This window comes from Mesoplodon mirus (assembly GCF_964341445.2).
Source record: "Mesoplodon mirus genome assembly, chromosome: 4".
Lineage (NCBI taxonomy): Eukaryota > Metazoa > Chordata > Mammalia > Artiodactyla > Ziphiidae > Mesoplodon > Mesoplodon mirus.
Window position 1 is genome coordinate 156524658 of NC_138979.1, and position 27738 is coordinate 156552395.

The following is a 27738-nucleotide window of genomic DNA, read 5'->3' on the forward strand; positions in this document are numbered from 1 at the left end:
CATGCCGCGGAGCCGCTGGGCCCGTGAGCCATGGCCGCTGGGCCTGCGCGTCCGGAGGCTGTGCTCCGCAACGGGAGAGGCCACAACAGTGAGAGGCCCGCGTACAGCAAAAAAAAAAAAAAAAAAAAAAAAAAAAATAATAATAATAATAATAACTCAGTGTTAGGGGATTCAGTTTCACCCACACAAAGTTAAGGGAGGATCCCACAGTTAACTGAGTTTATGAATTGCTGCAAATGATATCTTCCTCTCAGAGCTGAATCATGAACTGATTTAAGGCTCTGAGAAGTTCTGCAGTCAAGAAATCTTTTAATTTTATTTGACCCAATATTCCAAAGTTATTTGGCTAGAGAACCCTTTCATCTCCAATAATTCCTAGTCACACCCAATAGGACACCAACTGTATTCATCACTGTATCAAAGTGACAGACGTAAAGGTGGAGGAAGAGAAGCTTCACATTCTAGAAGGGAAGGAAGTGGGTACACGCAAGGGAGACTGTTCTCCTAGGGAAGCTGGTAGGAAAAAGAGCAAAAGTCCAACAACAAAGAAGCTGCTTTAGGATGCAAGGTCCGACTCCTGTCCGAGAAGACCTCCAAGAACAGCCAGAAGAAAGCAGGCTGGTCAGGGGGCACAGCAGAGGCCCCCATGCTATCGTCGGAACCACTCCAGATATGGCCTGTAGCTCAAACTGGAGCAAAAGACTCTTGATTTGAATATTTATCTTATCTCCTCTCCCTCTCCCCCAAAAGAGTTCCATCTGCCAGAGAATTACAGGGCACAAAGACAGTTCCCTCAGACACCAGCACTGGGACCCAGGCCTTTCTTCATCTCCCTTCCAGGTCTGGGGGGACTTCTGTCTGCCAGGACTAGGTCCTGGCCCTCATCCTACCTCTCTTGTGTCTGGGTCTCAGTTTCCTCATTTGTAAAGCGTTTGGATGAGACTGGTGATCCCTAAGGCTTTTTCCAGCTCTGTCAATTCTGAAATTTTATGAGAGCTTGGAGATCGGTATCTGAATCCCTGTGCTGTTACGAACTAGCTGTAACATTTGAACAAGTAACCTCTGCTCCCTGTACCTCTCCTAGGAAAGATTTGCACACTGGGTGACCTTGAGACCCAAAAGAGATAATGTGTCTGTCACCGTGGTGATTGAAAAGTCATTGTAAATGTAGAAGGTGTTGTTTTCCATTTGGGGCGTGGCACCTGAGTGATCCTTGTCTCTCTACATGGTCCGTTGTCTCCCTTGCTTTTCTCCTGCTTTCCTCCATTGGCTTTCCTCCAAAGCCCCATTGGCTTTGCCCTGTGAGCTGGTGTTTGTTCTGTTCTTCTCTGCTCATCAGTCACTCAACTGCCCTCAGAGTCCTAGCCTCCCACGTTCTTCCAGGTGTCCACAAATTGACCTAATGTAACAAGCTTAAAATAATTTCAGATTTGCCTTAATTTGGACAGAAAGGTTGACCTGAAGTACACTGCTGGGCTGTTTTTGCAAAGGGCTTCTTGCCAAAAATATTTAAGTATATGAGTCAGAGATGAAATTTACCTACCTAAGAATACACTGTTTTTAAAGCACCTTTAGGAGTACCAGATATATATGCACAGCGTAGTTACAGTATAACCAGAGAGTAACCTCACTTAGGCTGATGTAAAAACACTTTTTGTCTCTTAAGGAAGACCCATCAATTTACCTTTTAGCCTTCCCAGAATATTCCAGAGTGGGGTAGGCACAAACGCCATGGTTTGTATCTGTACCTTTGTGGCTAGAACAACCCTGAGATTTGAAAACTGCACTAGATGCTAGACACTAGAAATAGTCAATTGCCTTGTCAGTTCCTCTTGGCCCATGCTTTTCACATAGATTAAGTCTGAGAGTTGATTAATTTGAGGCTGGTGTGTGGGCTGTGGGGCAGAGATAGAGCAAAGGGGATTACTTACTAATTTAAAAGAATAAATACATTTGCAAGGGAGAAGGTGAAACTAGGTAGGATTTACCTCTTGATCATGTATATATAAACCATCAGTTCTATAGAATTTACATCCTGATTGCTTTTCTGCAAGAAACCTGACTTCTCTCATCTGACAGTAACAGAACTATTTCTGTATGAAAACAAGCTTCCCCTTCCCTTACTCAAACTTGTTCACACTTTTTGCTGATTTCAGATCGCCCCTTCCCTTGGGGCTGGGCAGAATAGAATGTTCTTTAGTTTCTACCAGAGAACCTAGCTGTGCTTTTTTTGAGTGTACAGAGAGTTGGCTAAAAAATAACATAATGATAATAAAAATAAATAGCTAAGTTTAACTAGGCACTTACCATGTGAACTGAGTGCTTTATTTACATTATCTAGTTTAATCCTCCCAGCAACTGAGTGAGGTAGGTATTATTATCTCCCCGTTTTTAAATAGTCATGGACAGGCTGAAACTTGGTTTGACTGTGAACCTTTCCAAGGCTGCAGAGGGCTGGAAAGTTCAGTGGTTCAGTTAAAATGAAGTGGCAGACCTGGTCAGTTAAGGAAGGTGGGCTGCAGTCTGACTCTATGACCATTACTTTCCGTCTCCTTGTAATTTCCTTTTCTTCAAGAAGACATCTTGGAAACTCCCCAAGACAACTTACAAACAACCTCTCAATTGAGAACCATGGGTCCATTCACTCAGCACTCCTTCAGCAAAGGGAAGTGACCTTGCTGGGCACTCCCAGCACTTTCTGCAGGCAGAGACCCTGCCTGCATCCTCTGGGTCTTCTTTTGTTCACTGTTGTTCCTTCTCCTGCAGCACACCTGGGGCAGGTGTGCCCATAACGGTGGACTCCAAGCCTCAGAGGAACATGGCAACCATTCCTCATTCAATTCCAGTTATAAAATGCCAAAGGACTTGGAAGCAGCTTTCAGCCTGAGGGTTTTGTCATCTGGAGTCTGTTCCTTGGAGCCTGGTCTGAGGAGAATGCCGAGGGCCCTGGGGAGAAAGGGCCCGTGTTTGGGCCTGTGGGCCTGGCTGGGGGCTGGGAGGCAGTGTCCCCGAGCCCATACGGATGCAATGGGCGCTCTCAGTGAGCATGTGGCCCTTGGGACCTTCTGAGCTGCGAGGTCAGATTAAATCCACCAAAACAAAGCTTTGGGCTCAGTCTCTTCCTCAGGCATGTGCTTCTGTCCCCAGTAGCCTTGGCTGGGACTCTGCAGGCCCAGGAGGAGGGGTGCTCCGTGCAGCCTCGGAGCTGGACTTGGGTGGGGTACCATCCTCACGGAAAGGGAGGCTGGCCTTGGCCGTGGGAGCCAAGGGGCCCAGAGGTGAGTTGGCGTGGCCACCTGGCTCCAGGGACAGGCTTCCCCAGAGGTGATTATTGGCCAAGGAGGAAGAAACAGCAAGCCAGCCCCCATTAAAATGCTGCCACTGGCAAGGAGTCATCCCTCGGAGCCATCCCCCGTGGGCCGGACAGAACCTGAAGGGGTGAACTCCAAGTTCCCAGCAGTACTTCCCACCTGAACCTCCGGGGGTTCCCAGGGGAGCTCTGGCCCACTAGGAGGCCGGCTTGCCGGGTGTTTCTGACACAGCCAAGAGCAATCATTGCCGCAGCCATCCTGTATCTGGCCACCGGCCCGTGCCAGGCACTGGACTCACACTGTTTTCGTTGTCAGAGCCCTTCAGGTTTGGTGCTGTTATCCCCATTTTATAGATGGGCTCAGAGAGCTAAGTAACGTGCCAGTTCGTAACTGGCTGGATCAGGATTCAAACCCAGGTCTGTCTGGGTTTCTTTCCATTCCACCCTTAGGCTTCCTCAGAAGGTAGCACTAACCTGCCTTAAGACATGGATCTTGGGTGAGAATCTGGGGTAGGAACCATGGCCATGGGGTTATGGATTATCTCCACGAGAGGAAGCAGGAGTGAAACATGGTCCTGGGGTAAAGGCATGGACTACAGTTTCCCTGCATGGACAGTAAAGGTAAATAAAAATGCTCATTTTTTACTGGTAGGAACAAGATGCCCTGCATCTTGTTCTTATCCTGATTTCTATGGGTAGGTCTCAATGAAGCAACTAGTTTTGGGGAAAACTGTGATGTTTGGTACCCACACGAGAGCAGAAGCCTTTTCTGTAGCTTTTCTGTCTTGCTGATAACTTCTGGATTTTACCCAGGCTGTCAAATCTCTCCTTTACCCCTGTACTCCTTGTATCCCTCACCACTTGATTTGTATGCTGTTATTGTCTATCCTCAATTCTAATGTGTCCTTGATCCCAAGAGGCACCTTTTCCGCACAATTTAATGCCTGTACAATTGGCACACATCTTGTAATTGAGGTCTACATTTAGTGTGGCAGGGCTGTTTAAATTGTTGTTATATTTTTAGAATGGATGGAGACCAGGAATTTAGGAAATATGATAATTCATGCATTTATTCAACTCATCAAATGCCTACAATAAACGTCAGGCATTGTGCTAGATGCTTGGAATATAGAAATAGCCAATATTCAGTCCCTTGCCTTAGTGAGGTCACAGTCTAATGGGGGAGATAGACTAGACAGATCAACCATTAAGCTCATTGTAATAAGGGCTCTGAATTTGGGGAACCAGGGTGTGTGGAGGGTCGGAGGAAGGAGGGAGAGGAGGTGGGGAGGCTGGGAGCACTTTAAGAAGGAGGTGTATCATGAATGGGGTGGGAAGACAGAGGGTTTGGGAGTGTGCTGGGATGGGCTGGGGAATGGTATTCTGGGCAGGTTGACCAGTTGGAGCAAACAGAAGTTCAGAATCATGAGACCCTAGGATGTGTTTGTGAGCCTCAAAGGCTCAAAGGCTCATTCCAGCTTGTGGCTGGAATGGGGGGTGTGGAGACCTGGGAGTAGAATGAGGCTGTGGGGATAGGCAGGGGGCAGATCATGGGGGCCCTCAAGCTCGTGCAAATCAGCATCGTCTCCATCCTGAGTACGATGGCCAGTCATCGAGGGGTTTTACGCAGGGGAATGATGCCCTGATTTGTGTAGAAAGTGGGTGGGAAAAGGATGGTGGGGTGGGGTGGAGGATGTAGACAGAATGACAGCTATTGAGAGAGAAAGGAGAGTTACTCCGAACGAAGCCAAAAGCCTCATTCTCATTTACTATTCCCAGACAGCATGGACCCGATCACGGAGACTTGAGGAAGATCACACAGTGGTGCAGCAGGGCATCTAGAACTAGAACCTGCAGGCACAAGTGGCCTTGTTTTTACCGTAACCCCATCACATGTGCCCTTTTCTCAAGAAGGCCATGGGATCAATAGGCAGGCTGACTATAGGCACGGATGCTGGGAAAAGCTAGAAAAAGAAGAAAAGCTTTTCCCTTGTCTCTGCTTCTTCAAGAAGGGTCATATCAACCCACAGTGGTGACATTCCAACTTGTACTTGCCAAATTAGTTCACCAATCAACTTTTTACAAATGGATGGAATACACAGCGAACGTATCCGAGTACGGTATAAGAGATTAAGCATTCAGTGTCATAAGGAAACAGTAAATTGCTATGGTTGCTCCTGGGGGTCACACAGAAAATGTAATCAATGTTGTCTGGCCAGCCTTCAAGGGCCGCTCGGGGGAGGGATGCTGGGTGACAGGTAGAAGGAGTTCTCCGCTATGCTGGGGATGCTTTGAAGGAGCTGGGAGGTGACTGTGGATACTGTGCCTCAAGACTTACGGTTCTTTTCCCCTTCCCGCTTCCCCGAACAGGTGCAGTGCCACACCTACACGGGGTACTGCTGGTGTGTCACCCCAGATGGGAAGCCCATCAGTGGCTCTTCTGTGCAGAATAAAACTCCTGTATGTTCAGGTACCGTAGGCAAGGGCGGGAAGAAAGAAAAGGGTGGGAGAGAGACCCCCTTGGCTGGTCTCCTGAATCTTGTGGGTGCACTTTTGAAAGACTGGTGGTGGTTAGGAGCCCTCTTCCAGGTCAGGGAGGAGTCTACCCAAACATGCTTGCTCTGTTGTCAGCTGGGTGATAGGGTCAGTATATGTCTGTGTGTATGTATCTATTTATTTTGAGTTTAAGTTTCTGGTTCAATGCTCTTTTCTCAAGCATCGGCCATAACCTCTAGAGAGCGTGGCATATAAGTTTGTAGCTTGTGTGCTTTTGGTTGCTCGTGGCCCTGGGTGCACACTTTATTGAGATAAATTTCAAGACTGCGTTGGAGTTCAACATCAAAGGCTGTGACAACCAATTAGGGATGTCTTTCACGGGTGCAGGAGAGGAGGGTGGTGGTCTACGTTGCCATACGTTTGCAACCCCTGAACAATGTAATGTGTGGTGATGGAAAGCATTCATAACCGCGGCCCTCAAATCTGGCTGTCATCAGCAGTGCCTGGGGAATTCAAAAAGAACCCAGGTGTCGAGGCTTCTTCCGTATTCGGATCCAGTGGTCATGGAGACTTGGGGTCCACGTGTTTAGGAGCTTCTCAGGTGGTTCTCATGATGAGACAGGTTAGGGAACCACTGCTTTATAACAACCCTCTGGGTGAGTCCATAGGAAAAATGAAGTCCTTTTTATTTCCAACTTTATAGGCGTAGAGAAATTTTGTTCTTAGATCAGTTTTGTGGGATTGTGCCTTTCGGATTTAGGCAAGCTTCCCACTTCCCACTTCCATTCAGATGGAAAGGGACTTCAAGACACTCCCTTAATTCACTATGCAGCGTTAACAAAAAAAAAGCCTATCCCATCCACCAGCTGCTTCCTATTTCTCTGTAATCTGTGTATATGAGATTTTATTTATTTACTTATTTTTAATTTTTAAGTGCAAGCAAAGTCTAAAACATTATTCTAAAACCTCTGGGAAATTCCAAAGGCAGTCCTGCTGTCCTAACGTTTTCCTTTTTTTCCCCAAATTTATTCATTTTTCAACCAGCCCTGCTATATAAGGGGAAAGGTGAGTGGAAAGGGCCGTAAGTATCTACATTAGGAAACCAAAATTTGCAGGCCAAAAAGGAAAGTTTACTTTATTTGTGGTTTACATGGAAACTGGAAACCTTAATTGGGGTTGGTGTGGGGAGGGGGAGGAGGAGGAATGAGCCTTCCTTGCAAATGACCTGGAAAGTTTCATTTAAAACAAACAAATGTGCTAGAAACAAGTCATGCAGGGAAATATAATTGAATTCTCACAAAGCTAGTATACGGAGAAGGGGTTGGCTATGGATTATGATGGGTTTCTTCTCTTTTGTCGCGGGGACTTCCACAGATGCCCTGGTGTGCCTGGGCTGGCCGTGCCCTGCATGTGCGGGGTTGGGTGTCATGGGAAAGGCAGGTGCAACAGGGTCAGGACCGTCGGATGGCGGCACAGGGCATCCAAGCACATGCAGGGCAAAGCGTTTGGCCAAACCCCCAGACTGCCCGCTCCTTGAGGAACACGCTGCATCTAGAAAATTGTTTCCATGCCTCAGACTATTTTGGCCCATTCATTACAATTGGGCCAACAATTTTCTACTTAATGCAGATGGAAAATCGCCGATTTCCTGCCCTAACCAGCAAGGGATGTCAGTCATTGCATTTGCAGTGAGAGGGGTTTTCTTTTCAGTTGGCCCCCCTTGACTGGATGGGGCTCAGAACATGGAGTTGGTGGGAAGTGGAGGTGAGGGGCAGTCAGTGGAATGTTCAACAAAGGAGTTATGTGGTTGTGGAATTTTGTAAAAATCTGGTCAAGACTATTGCCAGGGAGCCTGGAAATCACTGTTCATCTCAACGGCGCTGTGATATCAGTGACATTGATGTTAAACAAACCCCAGTCACATGTATGTATGTACTCACTTTGTATATAATGTTCCTAGATGTGTATACAATATATATATATACATAACCACATGCTCATAACATCAGGCTTTACCAACTCTTTGAAAGAAACCAACCGCGATGCATTCTGAATGTCTGTGTTTTTGTTTCCCCTCTCACCCAAGGTTCAGTCACCGATAAGCCCGTGAGCCAGGGTAACTCAGGAAAGAAAGGTGAGTGGAGTTTCACGCTTTATCTGAATGTTTGCTTCTAAAGCCAGTCCAAGCAGGCATTCTTAGACAAGATGGAAGGAGCCTGGGGTGAAAGCTAAAAGTGCCCCGCAGAAAATTCCCATTCTTATTCTGTGTTTCCTCCCAGAAGCCTGGAGGTAAGTAAGGCTCGTATGGCGGTGGGGACCAAGCTCCCAGAATTTCTGAGAGAGGTGAGCAAGTGCAGTGCACAGAGCTGGCAGGGACCCTGAGACTCTTGGTTCCTGGGAAGTTCAGTCAATAAGCTACCAGCGTAGCCAGCATTAAACAGAAAAGCACAATGAAGGCAGGTATGCCCGAGTCTGCCCTGACTCTTTTATTTTGGAGATCCATCTGAACAGTTTTTCCTCCTTGATTTTCCTTGATAATTGTCCCAGCACATCCAGATTCTTTTCACTAAGACTAGATGCTTCATGGGCAGGTGACTCATGCAGCTGTTATCTTGAAATTCTTAATTATTTTCCTTTGAACTTGAGTTTTGTAAGTATAGTCCAGTGGGACAAAGAAGTGTGTGTGTGAGCAGAAGAGACACGTGTACTATGCTTACCTGCTGCAGCCCCATTGGCAGATAGCTCTTGTGATGCAGGCTACAGGGCTTCCATAATACGCTTAGAGTTTTCATTTTTCATTACCTAGAACAACGCTAAATAGCAAATTAAAGAACATCAGGACAAGTCAAGAGAGAGACTATGGAAGAGAGGATAAGGCTTGATATTTTAGTGTCTTTTGTGGCACCTTTTTTCCTGCTTTTTGAACAAAAGGCTTTGCATTTTCACTTGGCACTGGGCCCTACAAATTGTGCAGCTGGCCCGACTAGGGCATTTGTCTGAGTGCTGTTTAGTGGACCAGCCGACATGAGGAATAGGTCCTTGGGATGTGCTGACCATCCTTTCCAGGGTGCTGACACTAGGATTCACCGCTTCTTACTTCTAGGACAGCATACACATTGGTAGTTGCATGGAAAACAGGTATCAGTTTTATTGCACATGCAAGCACTTCAGAAGCCCCATTTTGTGCCCTCGGGTAAAACTCAGACCAGAGATCTCGACTGAGTTTGAGCCCTCGCACCTGCACCTGGGCCTTGGGAACTTCATGCTCATAAGAGTCCATGTGGAGAGTTGGGCATGCAAGGATCAGTGTGGGGTGTACAGGCTTACCCTCCACCGCAGTGACAGGGAGACCAAGGCAAAGCCTTGGACCTTGCCCCAAGTGCTTATTCCTTGGGGACCAGAACAGGAGGCAGAGTCCCACTGCCTGAACGCAGGAGCCGAGAGTCTGGAGAACATGCTGTCGCTGCATGCTGTCCCTCCAAGAAGACATGGAAGTGGAGCTTGGTGATACCACCACCCACTAGAAACCATGGACCAAGCGACCCGATGGGCTGCTCCCCTTCCAGCGAGCAGGAACGAGTAAGTGGGTGAAAGAAGGGAGCAAGCACCCTTCCAGGTCCTTCCAAGCACAGGGGGAGACAGCCTCCAGTGTTGGTAGTTCCCTTCTAGGAGGGCAAGGAGGAGAGGGGATGAACGTTACTTTCTGCAAAGATCTGAAATCATCAACACTGTGAGTGGCGTGTCTGCCTGTAATTTATTGGGGTTGGAAAAGGGAGCTGCCTTCAGTTTCGCTTGTTGCAACTGAAGTCTTCAGGAGCATAGCCTTTATTCCTGGGCGTGAGGTCCTGGTGGCAGGGAAGAAAAAGAGCAGTCATGCAAAACGGACCACCCAGACTTTCCCCACCAAAGGGAACTGAGTGCATGATGCTGAATGAAGCACCTGCAGCAAGAAAGGCCAACCAGAGGATTTGGGTTCTTCAGCTGCACAGAGAAGTACTTCCCCGGTTGTCCTTTCTAGTTTGTTGTGGCTTTGTACCCTGTGGATAACAATAAGAACCAGACCTGTGGTCACGGTGGGCTCTTGCTGATCCAGTTGGAAGAAGGCAGGGGAATCCAATTCCTCCAAGGATGATGCAGGGAACAGGGGGGTAGGGTCTGAAGCCTCGTGTCAGGGGGATAAGTTTCCAGCGGTTTCTAGCTCTTTGCTCCCTTACCCTGGTGGGTTCCTCCCTCCTAGATTGTTGTGTGGAGGCTTCCTTTTTGGTGCAAAGGGCTGGCAGAGGGGTGGGGGAGATGCTAGGGCTGACTCGCCCCTGGACACGACTTCTGCCCAGTGGCCTCTCTTTCCTTCTACTTCAGAGGGTCCACAGAGGTGCTGAATCTCTTCTGTTTGTCTGCCATGGGCAGTGCAGTGAAAGCAGGTTCGGGCCACCTGTAGGAAGGGCCACCTGAAGCCACACCTGTCCAGGAAGCTGGGGTTTGAATGGGAACAGGGTGCGAGAGGGCATTTATAATATCCTGTGTCGGCCCTGCCGAGGTCCCTTTTTCAGCTGCCGCTTAAGAATGGAATGTGCTCCGGAGGGCAGCAGGTGGGAGGACACAAAGGACCGTTGTCTGAGCTCATGCCCACATGTGGGGTCTCCTAGAAGGCATCTCCCTGGAGCCGGAGCTTGCAGCCCAAGACCTGCCCAGAAGGATGCTAAGCCCGGAGGACGGCCAGAAAGGGAGCGAGGCCGGGGGTCTGGGTGTGTGTGTTGGGGGGTTGGTGGTGGTGGGGAGGAACGGACCCAGCTCCTTCTTTCCCCACCCTCTTGCCTTTTTGAACATGCTCCACGGATGGGGCTTGAAGGGATCAGTTCTCTCCACCGGGGAGGAATGAAAAGGCGTATTGTGCGAAGGAGGGTCTGGTTGCCAGCCAGGAATCAGTCCTCCAAAGGAGAGGAGGAGAAAAAGGAGAAAGGCAGAGCGGGAGGAGGCTGGGGGAAGAGGCCCAGGGAGATAGCGGGAGGCAGGGGAGAGGGAGAGAGGCCAGGCGGTAGCAGGTCACAGCCGTCTGGCTCGCAAGGAGGTCTGGGTCGCTCCTGATCCTGGGTCCACAGGTGTGGGCCCGAGGGGAGAAGTGGGGGACGGAGGGAGGGAGGTCCGGTTATCTTACCCAGATGCATGTGCTCCGGGAGGGGAGGAGGGTCAGAACTTCAGACTATTTACTTAATCCCTTGGAATGTCCTTGCCTCGCTCTGTTCTTTGGGCCCCTTGTGTTTCACAGACTCCTTTATGGGCACATGTGTGGTAATTAACACATGCAGGGTAGGTCCCGGGCCATGTGTTTGAGTTTCAAATATCCATTGATCTGGGGCACTCCCATCCTGCTACCCCTCCCTTCTCCGTCCATCCTCGCCCTCGGAGAGAGATGGAAGGAGTATGTGTGTGTTTTGGGGGGTGGAGGGCACACGTGCAGCCACATGTGTTTTATTGATGCTACAGAGGAATATCAGAAGAGAGGAAAGGGCCCCCAGCAGCCCCTTGAGCTCTGACGATCTGCTGCTAAAACAGTCGAAAGCTGCAGAAGTTGAGAGACAGAAAGGAATTTTGGGTTTCCAGTGAAGCAGGAAAGTGGGTGGGAAGCAAAATGTGTTTAGAGATGGTGGTTTTACCCTGAGAAGCTTTTCCTGGCCCCCCAAGGCTTGTGGATTTTCCTGAGGTGCCTCTTTTAGGGGTCTTGATGCTAACAAATATGGGTGATTTGGGGGGTTTCCAGGATAACCAAACACAAAGTCAGAGACTGGTCCTGGGCTTCATTACTTATGAGGTGTGGAAGGGAAGTTCTCAGCCTCCAGTGGGGTGTTGATGGGGCGGGTGAAGAATGATTAAATGGGAGAATAGCGGGAGAGCACTTGGGCAATGATTTCTGGCAGTTCTCTGGGAACTTTTTCTTCTGAGCGCCCAGGACCTTATAGATCCCAGGGTGATACTTCGATAGATGGCAAATGAAAATATAGGGTTATTGGGAGTTTTCTGCAATTTTCTCTTTTCCTACTTCCTAGAGGTCTGGGAGTGAGCAGTGTAAGGAAAATGAGAGAAGAATAAAAACAATAGCAAACTGCTTACACTTTCTGCATGGGCTTCTGTGTTTGTCAAACCAATCTTGGAGAGAAGCGAAACTTCCAAAATCCAACCTACCTTTAATTTGCTGAAACTTCTTTTATTCCCCCACTGGCTACTCCGTAGTCTGTGTTCCAAGTGAAGAGTGAGTCACAGTTATTTCTCCAAGGTCCCTCTCTGGGTCTCAGTTTTTAGAATCTCTCCTGACGTCTGGTCTACAGGTTGGTGCCAACTTGGAGACCTTTGTCACTCAAGTGACGGAGCTAGCAGAACTCTCACTCAGGGCTGAGGGAGGTGCTTAGGGCAGGGACGATGGATGGCGGGTCTCCCAGATGAAGGGGACCAAGCAGCCTCTAGCCTCCGCCCTCGTGGTTGTTAAGCACACCTGAAGGAGGTTTACTCCATTGCCTCAAGCCTGGCTGAGGTGTGCAAGGCTGGCTATCTCAGAGCATTCTACACGTGGAGCGTCACCCCTGTTCACGTGACTTTAACCTCTTCCCAGCTACCTCTTTTTTCTCTTCCCCCAGCACAGAGGGGGGAGGCTGGATCCATAATTGATCTGTCAGCCTTGCCATCAGATAGCTCAAGTCCGATTACCTACCAGCCTGGGCTGGATTTCTTTTCTTTTTTTTTTTTTTTTAATATATATATATATATATATATATATATATTTTTAACATCTTTATTGGATATAATTGCTTTACAATGGTGTGTTAGTTTCTGCTGTATAACAAAGTGAATCAGCTATACATATACATATATCCCCATATCCCCTCCCTCTTGCATCTCCCTCCCTCCCACCCTCCCTATCCCACCCTTCTAGGTGGTCACAAAGCACCGAGCTGATCTCCCTGTGCTATGCGGCTGCTTCTGGGCTGTATTTGAATGGAGCTGGGCAGCTAATGACCTCTGTGGGTTGGCCTCGGCTCACATTGGAAGTCCCTGTGAAGAAGCATTCATTCTGATACGTGCCTGCTAAACGAAGAGTGTGAATCCTTGCCGTATCCTGATTTCCAAGGACTAGAGAGGAAATGGGATTTAGTGACCTGGAAAAGCCTTCTAGCCATGGATTCTAATGAGTCCCTGGCGTTGTTAGTAACCATTAGTGTTTTTATACTTGGCTCTTTTATTCTTTCATTCAACAAATTTTCATTGAGACCTTGCTAAGTGCCAGCTTTTAGTTAGTGAGGATCCAGTAACAAGTGAAATGATAAGAGCCCTCGCCTTGTGGAGCTCACATTCTAATGGTCCTTAGCCTCTTCTTGTAGAGGATATCTTCGGGTGGAGGTGAAGCCTCCCAGAGGGGCACAGACCTCTAGATACTGGGATGCTTGGAAGCAGGGGAGGGAAGGCAGGTGGCACCTGCAAACGCCCTGGTCAGCAGCTCCCACGGCCAGAGCCTCTAAGGAAAGACCCTTGAAGGAGGCTGCCTGGGATGAGCATGGCCCACCGGCAAGTTCTTGATTCCTATGCCTGGTACCTTTGTGGTGCCCCCAAAGTCCAGGTGAGACAGCCCAGAGCTTGTCAGGCCACCGAGAATATGTTCCTTGGCTCACTGTTCCTTGGATGAATGAGTTCAGTTCCAGCTGTGGCCCAGCAAGCTGGAGGGAGCCAGCGATTTCAGCCCGTGGGTGGACAGGCCTCAGGGCCACATCCGAACTACTTCTCCAGCTCCAAGCGCCACGTAGCTCCTGTGGTCAAGGCCGAGGAATTGTCACTCTCCGGTCCTGTTGCACCCGTTGAAAGAAAGCCACGAGTTTCAAGGGCTGTTTATTTTAAAATTGATGTGGAAAGGCAATGGAACTAGAGTAGCTAAAACAATTTTCAAAAAGAAAAAGAAAGTGGGAGGAATCACTCTATGTGATTTTTTTTAAACCAAGAGATATTTAGTGTTTTATTCCCTTCATGACCCTTTATGAATTTTCAATCCATGCTTCCCTTTGATCATCTGAACAAATGTGGTGACTCCACATTTTTTTCAATGTTTATTTCTTTTTGTTTTTTAATGACTTCGTTTTAAATTTAAGAGGAAGATATAGAAATTTTCCATATACCCCCTGCCGCCACACATGTGTAGCCTCCCTCACCATCAATATCCCCCCCCCGAGTGAGTACATTTGTTACAACTGATCAACCTAAATTGACACATCATTATAACCCAAAGTTCACAGTTTATATTAGGATTCACTCTGGGTATTGTACACTCTGTGGGAATGGACACATGTGTAGTGATATCCACCATTACAGTATCATACAGAGTATTTTCACTGTCCTATTGACCTAGAGATCAATGGAACAGAAAAGAGAACCCAGAAGTAGGCCTACACAAGCATGGCAAACAGATTTTTGACAAAGGTGCAAAAGCAATTCAGCAGAGGAAGGATAGTCCTTTCAACAAATGGTGCTGTAGCAATTGGGCATCCACAGACAGAAACAAAAACAACTCCCCGAGACCTTCCCTAAATCCCACGCCTTATACAAAAACCAACTCAAAGTGGATCTTGGACTTAAATGTAAAATCTAAAGCTATTAAAACTTTTAGAAGAAAACATAGGAGAAAATCTTCAGAACTTACAGCTAGGTGAACCTTGAGCTTTGGTGTCTGAGAACATCAAACACGTGATCCAAAAATTTTAAAAATTGATAAATTGGACTCAATCAAAATTAAAAACTTGCTCTTGAAAAGATCTTGTTAAGAGAGTTAAAAAACTACAGACTGGGAGAAAATACTTACAAACCACCTATCTGGCATAGGACGTGTGTAGAAGATACAGAGAATGCTAAAAAACTTAACAGTTGAAAAACAATTTAATTTAAACATGGGCAAAATAAATGAATAGGCATCTCACCAAAGCACATAGGTGGAGGGCAAATAAATACACAAAAAGGTGTTCAACATCATTAGCTATAAAAAAGTGCAAGTTAACCAACAAGGGCCTACTGTATAGTACAGGGAACTATACCCAATATGATGTAATAACCTATAAGGGAAAAGAATCTGAGAAAGAATATATATATATATATATATATATATATATATATATATATATATATACACACATATATACCTATATAAAAACTGAATTATGCTGTACACCTGAAACTTACATGGTATTGTAAATCACTATACTTCAATAAAAAAAATGTTTAAGTGCAAATTAAGACCATGATAAGATATCACTACACACCTATTAGAAGAGCTAAAATAAAAATAGTGACAATACCAAATGTTAATGAGGCTGCAGACGAACTGGATCTTTCCTACATTGTTGGTAAGACTGAAGTATGATACAGCCACTCTGAAAAATACTTTGGAAGTTTCTTAAAAAACTAAACAACAAAACATATGCTTACCATATACTCTAGCAATTGCACTCCTGAGCATTTATTCCAGAGAAATGAAAACTTACGTCCACACAAAAACCTGTACACAGATAGTCACAGCAGCTTTATCTGTAATAGCCAAGGGTGGAAACAACCCAAATGTCCTTCAATGGGTGAAACAAACTGAGGTGCATCCATACCATGGAATACTACTCAGTAATGAAAAGGAACACACCGCTGACCCATGCAGCAACAACTGGATGGATTTCAAGGGCGTTATGCAAAGTGAAAAAGTCCAACCTCCGAAGATTGTATACTGCATGATTCCATTTATATAACATTGCAGAAATGACAAAATTACAGAGATGGAGAAAGGATTAGTGGTTGCCAGGGGTGAAAGACGGGGTGGAGGAGAGGAAGTGTGATTATAAAAGGGTAGCACGTGGGTGATGTTTGTAGTGATGGACTAGTTCTATATTTTGATGGTGGTGGTGGTTGCATGAATCTGCACATGGATAGCATTGCATAGAATGACACAGCACCCACCCACCCACCCACCCACAGACAAATAAGTACATGCAAACCTGGTGGAATGTGAATAAGGTCCCTGGATTACACCAGTATCAATATCCTGATTCTGATATTATACTATTATGATGTTATCCATATAGTTATGTTAACTGTAAGGATGCTATCACTAGGGGACACTGGGTGAAGGGTACATGGGACCTCTTTGTTTGCAACTACCTGTTGCAAAATCATTTCTATAATCATTTCAAAATAAAGAGTTTTAAAAAAATTAGCCCCGTCTCTGGGTGAACCCAGCCCTGAACCAACTCTGCTGCTGCCAGGGCCACCTCTCCCCTACTTCTCCTCCGCTTTGTCACCACGCCCCCTTCTTCCATCTCTGGTCTACCTTTTCCACCAGCCTCTTGTTTCCGTTCTTACTCAAGAAAATGTGGAGCTTGACGGTGTGGCCAACTGCTTGCAAAAAGACAGCTTTAAGCTTTTTTGGGGAAGGAGTGTGCAAATGGGTAGATGGAATGTAAAAGATTCATCTCTTGCTCTGGAAAGGACCCGAAGTACCCAGATAACTTGTGTTCTCAAAGGTCAGAATCAGGACAGCTCACAGTATATTTCTGAGCCTCGTTGGTCCTGGGACATGCATCTCAGGAAAGGTTGAGGTTAACTAACATTCCATCCTCCTCCTGGTATGATTCAGGCCAGGTTCTTAAGGGACATTTTTGCAAACAGGCACCACTGTCTCCCTGTGAGGCCCAGAATAAGTCATCTTGACTTTCACACTGGGTCCCTGAGTCACATGCTGAGGGGGATGATGGCTCTGGCATAAATGTGGTCGCTTCAAAAGCAAGAACCTTCCAGCACTTCTACCAGGCTGAAGTGTATCTCCATGTCTTGGCAAAAGACGGCCAATGGCAGCCTAAATGAATACAAGAGGGAGGGTGGCCAGTGATGGGCATGGTTTGGGCAGAGCCCAAGAATTAAAGGGGACTTGGGATCACTGAGAGACCTTCCGAGTCTCAGGACGGGGGTGGTGGTTTCTTTTTCTGTCATTCTCCAATGTTCCTCAGTCTCAGAGACCCCAAGAGATGCCATTAATACAGATTCCTCCTCTGGCCCCTTTGACACATTTGCTTTTGAAGGACCTGGAAGAGAAAGCTCTTTGTATGTGGTCAGAATAAACTCATTGTACACCCAAACAATTAACTCCTCAATGGACTTGCCAGCCCCTTGAAAGGCCCGGCCCTGCTTCCTTGGACCTCTTGGGCTCTATTCAGTCCCATAAGCACACCAATGTTTTGGGGGTTTTGTTTTGTTTTGTTTGTTATTCTGAAAAGTCTTTCCCTGAGAATAGCCAGAGCCGGTCAACATTGTCCTCAGCCCAGCATTTATCTCCACTCGCCAGCGAATGTCAATCAGGAATCAAAAAGCCAAACAGAGGAGGCTTTGAACGGTGTCATCAGGGGTCGAAGTGACTTCCAGCTGTCTGTGCGTGGGCCAGGCCTTCTCGCAGGGCAAAGAATTGTGCTGCCACACAAACCCACTGTCTGGATAGGCTTGCAGAGCCCGTGTGGGGGCTGCGGCTTTCTGGGGCTGCACCTGCAAGGAGAGGCGTGGTTGGGGGCTGGGGGATCTCGTGCGGCCAGACGCCCCGCTCTGGGCCTGGGTGGTTTCCAGCACCGCTTGCTCACTGCCTCTGGAGCCTTGAGCAAATCACTTTCTTGTGCTGAAACTCAATCTCTTTTTATCTGCCTGGTGACTTCCTCTGCCCTGGCCGGTGGTGAGAATAGATGAAGAAAGCCACCTGCCAGAAACTCTGAGCGTTGCAAAATGTGGTAACACTTAATTGTTGATCTTGACATCATCCTTGAGAAATTCTCTCAGGTTTGCCTTTTTTTTTTTTTTTTTAATGTTTCCTAATTTACTTTTTTCTCCCTGTAAAAGAAATGGTCATCTTTGAATCGGGTTTTTTCAGTATTCTATGTTCTTCTCGGTCTGAAACAGTATTACGGTATCAAAGAGAAAGAAAGTCTTACAATTTGAGGTCTAAAAGAATCAACAAGATTAAACATACACGCACATGAAATCATCATATGCATTCATGTAAATTGAGATTCAGATATATTTTTCTTTAAGATATACAGGAGAGTCTCCCCCCAAATTAAGGATTGCTCTGATAATCTAGCTACTGCCACCTGATGATTTACCTGTGATGACTTTGGTACTCCATCCCTGCTTTGTTTTAAAAACTTTATTAAGGTATAATTACATACCATAACATTTACCCATTGTAAATGTACAATTTGATGAATTTAGTACCGTTATAGAGATGTGCGGTCATTACCAGAGAACGTTTCCATCACCCCCAAAGAAACCTTGTACCCATTTATAGTTATACCCCACTCCCTCCTCCAGGCAACCATGTATCTGCTTTCTGTCTCTATAGATTTATCTTTACTAGGCATTTCATATGAATGGAATCAAACAATATGGAGTATTTGCACATGGCTTCTTTCATTTAGTATAATGTTTTTGAAGTTCAGCTATATTATTACACGTATCAGTAATTCATTCCTTTTAATTGCTAAGTAATATTCCATTGTATGGGTATATCACAATTTGGTTATCTCTTCACCAGTAGATGAACATTTGGATTATTTCCAGTTGAAGGCTATTACGAATAATGCAGCTATCAGTATTTGTATACTTGTCTTTGGGTGGATATGTCTTTATTTTTCTTAGATAGATTCCCAGGAGTGGAATTTCTGGATTGAATGGTAAGTTTATGTTTAACTTTTTAAAGAATTTGCCAGACTCTTTTCCATCATGGCTACCCAGTTTTACATTCCCATCAGCAAGGAATGAGGGTTTGAGTTTCTCCACATCCTTGTCTCTTGATAGTTTCTATTTTAAAAATTTTAGCCATTCTAGTAGGTATGTGGTGGTATCTCACTGTGGTTTTAATTCGTGGTTTCCTAACAACTAATGATATTGAGCATCTTTTCGTGTATTTATTAGCTGTCCGTGCATCTTTGAAATGTCTATTAAAATATTTTACCCATTTTAAAATCAGGCTGTTTGTCTTCTTATTGAGTTGTAAGGTTTACTTTATTTTTTATTTTTAAAACTTTATGGAATTTTAATTCTACAAATCCAGTTTTAAAAGTAAGCAGTTGGATAAGATGATTTAACACTCGATGATTTAATACCTTCTTTAAGAGGCCTTTAGAGTCTTTTACAGCTACCCAGTGTCCTGAAGCTAGGGGTGCAGCCATCCTTCATTTTTAGAAGAGGATATCACTGCCCAGAGAAGAAAAGTGAGGGGTCCAGGTTACCCAGCTTAGTTGGTTGCAAAGCCGGTATCTGCACTGTGACCCCACTGGAGACCTGGAGGCCAGGGGCACATGCGGAAGCTTTTCTCTCTCCCCCAGGCCCAGTGTGGGTCCTGGTGTTGCCCCAGGGCTTGCCAGGAAGCAGGCCTGATGTGGACCTTGGACCCAGGCCTTGGACCTATGTTTGGTAGAAGGGTGCGCTTGTTTGCTGGGTTGGATGCCAGGTGCCCAGGTGCCCGGAGATGATGGTCAGAGGGTCCTATTGGCTTTGGCTTGGCTGCCCATCCTTGGGGCATGTTGGATTTCACAGGTGGCTCTCCTGGCAGCAGGGCACTTTGCCTTTTCTCACTTCATAAAGATTTCCGGCTAGGGCCTCCATGGTGGCAGTGCAGCTGTATGTCTTCACCCTCGGTGACCCTACCCTGCAGGAAGATTCACTCCCTGCACGTGGCTTCATACTATGTGGGCTTCTGGACCTGCATCTGGGAAATCGTGGAGGTCCTCGACTTCCCTGGGGAGACTGGAAACCCTCCTTCCTCTCCTTGAGCAGCAGATTTCTTTACTGATTGCTGGACCAGATGGGCAGCCCCAGACTCTCATGTGGATGATGGGAGAAGTAAACAGAGTATTTTCTGTCATCCTGCTCCAGAATGAGATACAGCTCTTGGAGTATGGGAGGATTTTAATTGAATATTAAAATATCTCATAAGCCATTTTTCACTTGGCTTGTCATCGTTGTCCCTCTGAGAATGTTTGATTTCTCACTTTCCCTTTGTTCCCTTTAAGACTCCTGAAATGAAGCCACCCTGTGTGGAGGGGCTGAGCACACTGTGCAGGTCTATTTAGACTGTGAACTCTGCATCCGGCAGCAGCAACCAAATGTGCATTGCAGCTGCCAAAAAACTTCATTCAGTGGTTCATTGAATTCAATAGAAAGAGGTGTTAATAGAGTCAGGGAAGTGATGCCATTTTTAAAAATGACACTGTGTGGCTCTGCTCTGTGTTTCTTCTCCCTCAGTGACTTCCAGATCAAACGTACACAGTTTGGCATCAAAAGATGGCTGTTCTGGACCCCAGTTTGAGGCAAATAAGATATTCAGCTTCATTACGCCTCTCCTCCTGCCACGTCTCATGTCTGCGGGAGATTGTCGGATAGTTCAGGATCACCCTGGCTGCTGCAGGAGTTGGGTCTTACGTTGGCACATGAGAATTATAGCAGGGTCAGATGTCACACAACTACCAGGTTGCTGGCCTCAGCCTCAAGCAAAGGTTAAGGTCTCCATAGCTATTGAATCTTAAGATCCCAGAGGTGGGGTGTTGGCGTAAGAAAGGGATCAAGACTCTGTGTTCTTTCTCCCTCCCCTGATAAGATGCAGGGAACTCTGCCAAGAGTTCTGGGAGCTCCAAATGGTGAAGGCTGTCATTATGGGTGATCTGACTGGCGTTGCAGGCTATATGAGAACTTGCATTCTCCATAGTTAATGCTTGGAGAATATAGTGTTCAGTCCTAAAAGACCTCTGGGGGTCTTGGGGAGAAGGGATTGTGTAACCACAGTGTCCGAGACCACAGTGCTCTCCTTCCATCCCCCTCCCGAGGGAGAAAACAGAAACATCTCGGAAGTATGCGTTCTCAACGCAGGTAAAGATACCTGCTCCCAGCTTTCACCAAGGAGGTGGAAGTTGGTTCTTAGGGCACAAAAGAGCACTTGCTCTTTTTACACATAAAGCACAGATAGACATAGAGTACACAAACAGATACACAATGTATCTTTGTTATTAACATTTCACTAGGAAATTAATTAGGAAAAAAGTCTAAAAATACTCCTTGGATGGGCAATTAAAAAAAAAAGTTGAGAAATGCTGTTCAAAATTAAGCTTTTGGGATCTTGATGAACGTAATTCAGAGTCCTGAACGGTAAATAAAGTCTGAACTTACTCTGATCCGTAGAGGTTTTTGGTCTACAGAGAGGGCTGCCAACGGTACTAGGACCATAAGTATTAGAACTTGGTTACTGAGAACCCCCTGCTCCTATCATCTGTGTTAGACATTTCAAAGCAAATCCAGGGTGCAAGTACTCATGTTTTCTCCCATTTTGTTTGCCCCCATCTCTCCTTGGGAATTGGGGTGCATGCTGTTTCAGAGTTGAAAGTGTTCTAAGGATTCCCCATTCTTTTTAGTTCAGCACGCTGGAGAGAGAAATAGTCCTTCTTACCTTCACTTTGTTTTTAGATGCAGATGGAGAAATAGCTAGGACTTTGGGAGGAAATGGCACCGTGTTCTCCTGTTTTCCTTAAGCTCTTCAGTGAAGGCCGCTAGAAAGGTACTGGCTAGTACCTTTCACAAGAGGGCAGGAAGGAGCTGGGGACCTCAGAATTTGATGCCACCAGTGTGCCAACATCTCCTAACCTTTCTGGCCAAACCTCAGGGCTGCTGGTGAAGATAGGCCTCCCAGCTTTCCTGAGGGAAGAACAGGGCTGACAGAGTCATGCTGGTACAAGGTTATGAGAAGGGGTCCTGCAGAGCCATGACCACTTGGGTCCCTTCCCTGGAACGGCAAGCGCACACCTGGATTGCCTTACTGTTGGCGTCTCTCTGTGATTCTCTTCTCCTTCTTGTTCTTTTCTTCTTTCTTTTCCTTCTCTTCAGTCTGTTCACTGGGACTTGGCCGGGCCATGTGCAAACCCCAACCATTCAATAGTGCTGGAGAGTAGATAGTATTTACCTCAATAATGGTAGTCTCTTTTCGATTCTTTTTAACCCTCAATTCAGATGACGGGTCTAAGCCGACACCCACGATGGAGACCCAGCCGGTGTTCGACGGAGACGGTAGGCTCTTGTATTACTTCGATTCGAATTCTCCCCCCATGTTCAGATTTGGGGAGGCCTTTCCTTCGGGTGTTGGTTGAAACTTTACGATTATTGTGTTTTTCTTTTTTAATTTGAATTTTTCCCAGTTTAAGCCAGGTTGTTTTAACCTTTTATAAAATGCAAACCCTCCCAGGAACTAGTACCCCCTCCACTTCTGGAAAGGCCCTCTGTTCTTGCCAGGCTTCCTGCCTGACTGCTAACGTCCAATAATAACACAGCCTGGATGGACCCTGTGGGCTGCCAAGACCAAAGAGCCAGGGCTGAGAAAGACAGGCCAGCAGCATCCCTTTTCTAAATGAATCAGCACTTAACAAGTTCCTGTAGTGTTCTGTGCCCAGCATTGTGGGAGGCCTCTGGGGGACAAAGGGGAAGTAGATGAGATGGAAGCCTTTGCTCTCAGGAGATCGGCAACTATAGGAGAAGTTTATGTATGGAATTATATGGTCTCAGTTGTTTGTTTGTTTTCTGTAATAGACATGTATGGAAGAAAGAGATCACAGTGGTATGGGAAAAGATTCCGTGAAGAGAGGGAACTTGAGCTGGATCTTGAAAATGTGGGGGAGGAATCAGGCTGTTCCAGGCAGGGGCACTGGCATGGGCAAAGGAGAGAATATGGTGGAGACGGGGTATAGTGAGGAAAGTAGCAGGAAAGAGACTGGTGTATGGAGCTGGTTTGGCTGAGTTGTAGGGACCTTGAGAGTTGAGTCAAGACATTTGGGAGAGGAGAAATTCTAGGTCAAGAGAAATGGTGGTTGGTGGCAAAATAGAGGTTGGATATCTCTGGAAGTATGAGGAATCGACAGGAGGAGCTTGGGTGCAGAAGGCTGGCTTTGATTTGAGTTTGAGCTGCTCAGGGCCTACATTCTTCAGTGTGCTTTGCTAAGTACTCCAGGCTCCCATGAGGAGGAGCAGGAGGCTTGGCAGAGTGCGGTTTCTAGAAAGTCTGACAGTGAGACGTGGAGCTCAGTGCGATATATGGCAACCTTTCAGCAGCTTTCAGCCGAGTATACCCAGACTTGGATCCTAAGACTGGACAGTGAGACAGAGGAATAAAAAGAAATGATGCCACTGGTTGGTTCTATGGCTAAGAATGTCCCTAGCCCAGGCTCAGCTTTAGATAGAAATGTGAAATATCCTTTGCAACTGGTCATGGAGTGGAACATATGTGTGTGTTCATGCCTAGAAGTTAAAATGTTCCTGTGATCTACAAATGTCCTAGATCATTGGCTAGTCTGGGGCCCTGGAGGATTGATTGGGCTGGGGGGAGTGGAATGGAGACCATGTCAGCTTGGAACACCTTCCCAACACACTCATGGAAGATCTCGTCACTCTACAGTGTGTTCACGGTCATCCTCAGATTTCCATGGCACCTGTCCACTGGGTGACCCCACCCCTGGAGAGCCTGGAGGCACCCTGGAACTCTCTGGATGGAGGAATTCAGCCTCTGTTTGATGAGAAACTATTAGAAAGGGGATTGAAGCACACATTAGACCCATTACTTTCTTCCCCATGTGAAGAAGAGTCTCAGCAAGCTAAAACCTGCTGTGGCTCAGCTGTTTCCTCTAAAATGGTCTCTGTGGTTTGTTTGGCATTCGTTTGTTGATTTACCCCCTTTAAATCTTCTTCCAGGGAAGCAGCTGAGAAAGTCTTGGCTTGGCACGTGTTCCTCATCTCCTGGGATAATATTTTTATTCCTGGATGGAGTGGCTCAGTGCCTCTGGACTCTGACCACTCGGCTTCCCAGCACAGGAGGCCCTGGTTGGCTCCTATGAGCTGATGGGGAGATCATCTTCCGTAGAAAGGAAGCAAGAGGGTGTTGGGACAAGGTGGATATGGGATGAGGGAGATGGCTCAAACCTTGATGCCTCAGGCTTTTAAACAAGCTGTTAAAAAGTCTGGGGGTTACACTCCAAGTTACATACTCTCTTTGCCCAGACATTATTTTCTCTCTTCTTCTTCTTTTTTTTTCCAGAAATCACAGCTCCCACTCTCTGGATTAAGCACTTGGTAATCAAGGACTCCAAACTGAACAATACCAATGTAAGAAATTCAGGTAAATAATCTGCCTTGGATTATGTATTGATATGAACTTGATCTGTCCACGGGTGCCATATGGTTGCTTCATGACTATCTCTGTGTGGGCTTGGGCGAGTCATTTAACAAGTTTGGCCTTCAGTTTCTTCCACAGCTGTAAAATGCAGAGATGCAATGGGTTAATCCCTTCCAACTTTGTCTTCAATTAATAGTTTAGGGATCGTCTTTCATGAGTAGTTGATCCTTTTAGCTAAAAAAATTTGATGGTATGTTTTAATATTTTAATTGACTTTCTATATGCCATGCAGAAGAATTTGAAAGAAGAATGGCTGGGCATAGAGAAGTTGGACTTCAAACCTTAAGAGCCTTGGATCTATGTGTTTTTAAGGCTCTAAATAGCAGCCTCCAATCTTATCTTTTCTGGTTTGATCTTTTGAGGGTCTTGTGAGTGTTCAGGTTTTGGTACTGGCTGAACCCTTGTAGAAAGGTGGTAATTTCTGAAGAGTGGTCAGATTAGAGTTCATTTACCATCAATGAAGACCAAAGTTGATAAAGTTCATTTACCATAAAAAAAAACCAAATGTCCATCGACAGGAAAATGTATTAACAGATCCAGTCTGTATCTCTATCGGGGGGGGAATCATCCTTCTTTCAGCCTCAGACTTCGTTGTGAGAAACGCTACTTGGCATATTTATGCCTGGTTGTTGAATTTAGTCATATCATCATTTCCTGATAGATAGCAGGGGCTGTAAACTAAAGATACATCCCTGTCACCTGGCAGGCAGGGTTTTGCATGACCGTTAATGAATGAGTGTGCTATCCTTGCCCCCCCTTTTGGTTTATCTGTATAGTATGCCAGCTTTGTCCTAAAGGTCATGGGGACTGGAGTGCACGGAATGGTTTAGACCGTGAGGTGAAGTCACATAGCCCTGGTTGATTTTTCCTGCTGAGTACCTCGGCATGTGTCTGGTTCCCTGTTGGATAGAAGCCGGAGGAGGTGTGGGATGCTGGGGTGGGAAGGAGCCCATGTGACATCCCATGGGCCAGAGTCTTTGACAGAACAGTGCCATGGTTAAAACACAGGCTTTGGAATCAGCAAACGGGGGTTCTCGTTCTGGCTCCAACACTTAGTAAGTGACCCAGTCAAGTTAAATGCCTGCCCCACCCCTGCCCTGGCCACGCCCACTGAGCCTCAGTTCTCAGCTAGGATCATAATCTCTCCTTTAAAGGACAGTGAGTAAAGATTAACTGAGTTAGTCTGTATGGTACTTAACCAATGTCTGGCTAAGTGATAAATAGTAAGTGCATGATAAATTGTAGGTACAATTGTATTTATTATCATCATCATCATTGGCAGGGGAAATGGGAATATTAACGATACTTCTTCTAGTGAGAATTCTTCAATCAAGAAAGAATTTGTGACTGTCACCCTAAGCAAAACATCTATTAGGAAGCTTCTTAGATCCTTCCTCCACTCCCCCTTCACTGTTAGGCAAATATGATAAGTCAAAGAGAAGTGGTTTTGGTGCCTGTGGTATCTGGAAGTGATATCTGCAAAAGGTCCCTGCATTCCCTGAGTCCCCAGCAGGTCTGCAGAGCCCCAGTAGGAGGCTCAATTCTCATACAGTGACCAAAGGGTAGATAAGAGGGAGAGCTCTCCCTGAAATTACACAGCACCTTTTGCCCTGAAGCATTCGTTTGACATTTAGCAATGCTTCCATGATTTTTTTCTGCCCACCAGTGGTTAATTTCTCTACCTAAGTTATACTCTGTGAAGGCAAGGGCTTTCGGCCTGTCTATTATATCTATTAGAGAATCTAGCTCAACGTGTTTGCTTTGGAGAAGGACGAGGAGAAAAGATCATCATCAGTAAAGCCAGAATCATCAGTGTCATCGTAGCTAGTCCATATCAGCTGTGTGTTATCTCATTTGAGGGTCACCATAACCCTATAAGTATTGTTAATATCCCCATTTTACAGATGAAGAGTCAAAGGATGAGAGAGAGGAAGTAACGTGTCCTGGGTCACAGCTAGTAAGTGGTGGGGCTGGAGAAAATGACTTCTTTTGGGGAAGAGAGTGCCTATCTTCTTGGGCTGCATTCTCTGTGTACAGTAAAGAGACAATGTCAAGTTTGATGGTGTTTGCTTCCGGTCAAGTCCTTCCCCTTCCCACTCCTTCTTCCCCTGTGTAGTTTCCAAGTGCATGAGTATGGGATCATATTGAAAAATGGTTTCCAGGCAGGTACAATCCCCTTCCTTTTGTGAGAGGCACCCAGCCACCTTTATTTTTTCCTGGTTTGCCCCAGTTATGTCTGTAAGTTTAGCGTCTAGGACAGGATAGTTGGAGGAGAGCTAAAGGTTCCCTGGGAGTAACTGAGACCAGCAGTCATGATCAGAGATTGAGACCATAGGCATTTTCTAATAAACTAGGGACATGCTCCATCATGATCAGCTGGTAAAACTGACTGAGTGCCTGTCAACCTTTTTGATGTAATTAGGTGTAAGGGACACTGTGTCACATAGGCATGTAACAGAGGTTGGCAAATGGCCACTTGCCTGATTTTGCAAACAAAGTTGTATTGGAACACAGCCATGTCCATTTCTTTACATACTGTCTATGGCTGTTTCCGTGCTGCAACCATCGAGTTGAAGAGTTGTGACAGAGACTGTCTGGCCTGCAAAGCCTAAAATATGATCTGACCCTTTACAGAAAAAAAGTTTGCTGGCCCCGTTATACAAGATTGAAGTAGAAGCATTTGGATGGGAGCGTGTATAGCGGGGTGTGTCTTTCTCACGTTTTGGGGCCCCTTTCCTAGAAGCAGGGACTGTGCCTCCTGAGATGTTTCCTGACATGCCTGGGGAAGCCTGCATTAGCGCAAAACTCTTTAGGCAGCTCACATTGCACTTTCTGCTTTCACGTGAGCTTTAACATCCTGTCCTGTGCGTGCTCTCACAAGTGGGTTGCCCAGGAAGCATCCTGAGGCTTGGCCTTCATAGGTGGGGGGTAGGGAATCTTTTGTATGTAGACAAGATCAACCACATAATGGTAGAAGCATGGGCTTTGGTATCAGGCAAACCTATAGACCTGGCTTCCGATGCTTGCTTCCCACTGAGAGGCTGGGTTACCTTGAGAAAGTTAATTAACTACCCTGAGCTTTGATTTCCTTACTTATTAGTTAAAATCATGAATGCCTTGCAGGATTTTTCTGAGAATTCAGTGTATCTAAAATGCCTGGCACATAGTAGGTGTACATGAATTATTGAAAAAAACCTCAATGGAATATCCTGACGTATTGTGCTAGCCACTTTTCACATGATCTCACTTGGTCTGATGAGAAGTCAGATAGACTTGTATGTTAACTTGGGTCTGGGCGGCTGGCTCTGGTATGGACTAGAGCCTCTGAGTCAGGCCCCTGGGACACTTTGCCATTGGAGTTTAATGAAAGATTCTGGGTCCAGGAGAGCTTCTATCCTTGCCTCTGGGGAGGTTGGAGTGGGACTCTGAGAGCCGACTGAGTGAGAGCTCTTCTCAGCTTTCTCTCTCTCAGAGGCAAAAAGGCATCCCAGTTTCTTTTACACCCCAAACATCCTTCTTTCACACTCAGACCCTGTGACGCCAGGTTTGTCTTCTGGCCTGGGGACTGTTGATATTGGAAAGGTTCCACTGGGCAGCTGAAGTTTTGCAATAACATGACACATATGCCTGCAGACTTATCCTGTCTCCTTCCCTCCTCCTGGAGGTTTTGGCC

General features: G+C 46.2%; 1 protein-coding gene across 3 annotated transcripts in view; it reads left to right on the plus strand.

The window, feature by feature from the left end:
• The window catches only part of SMOC1 (SPARC related modular calcium binding 1), a 155314-nt gene that overhangs the window by 95415 nt on the left and 32161 nt on the right, over positions 1–27738 (plus strand). For 2 of the 3 annotated variants that reach the window (XM_082618475.1, XM_082618476.1), the window contains exons 4-7: positions 5681–5780; positions 7893–7940; positions 21824–21913; positions 23928–24008. In XM_082618475.1, coding sequence (XP_082474601.1) covers positions 5681–5780; positions 7893–7940; positions 21824–21913; positions 23928–24008 — 319 coding nt within the window. The remainder of the gene's footprint in view (positions 1–5680; positions 5781–7892; positions 7941–21823; positions 21914–23927; positions 24009–27738) is intronic. The other variant, XM_082618477.1, reaches the window with a different exon arrangement.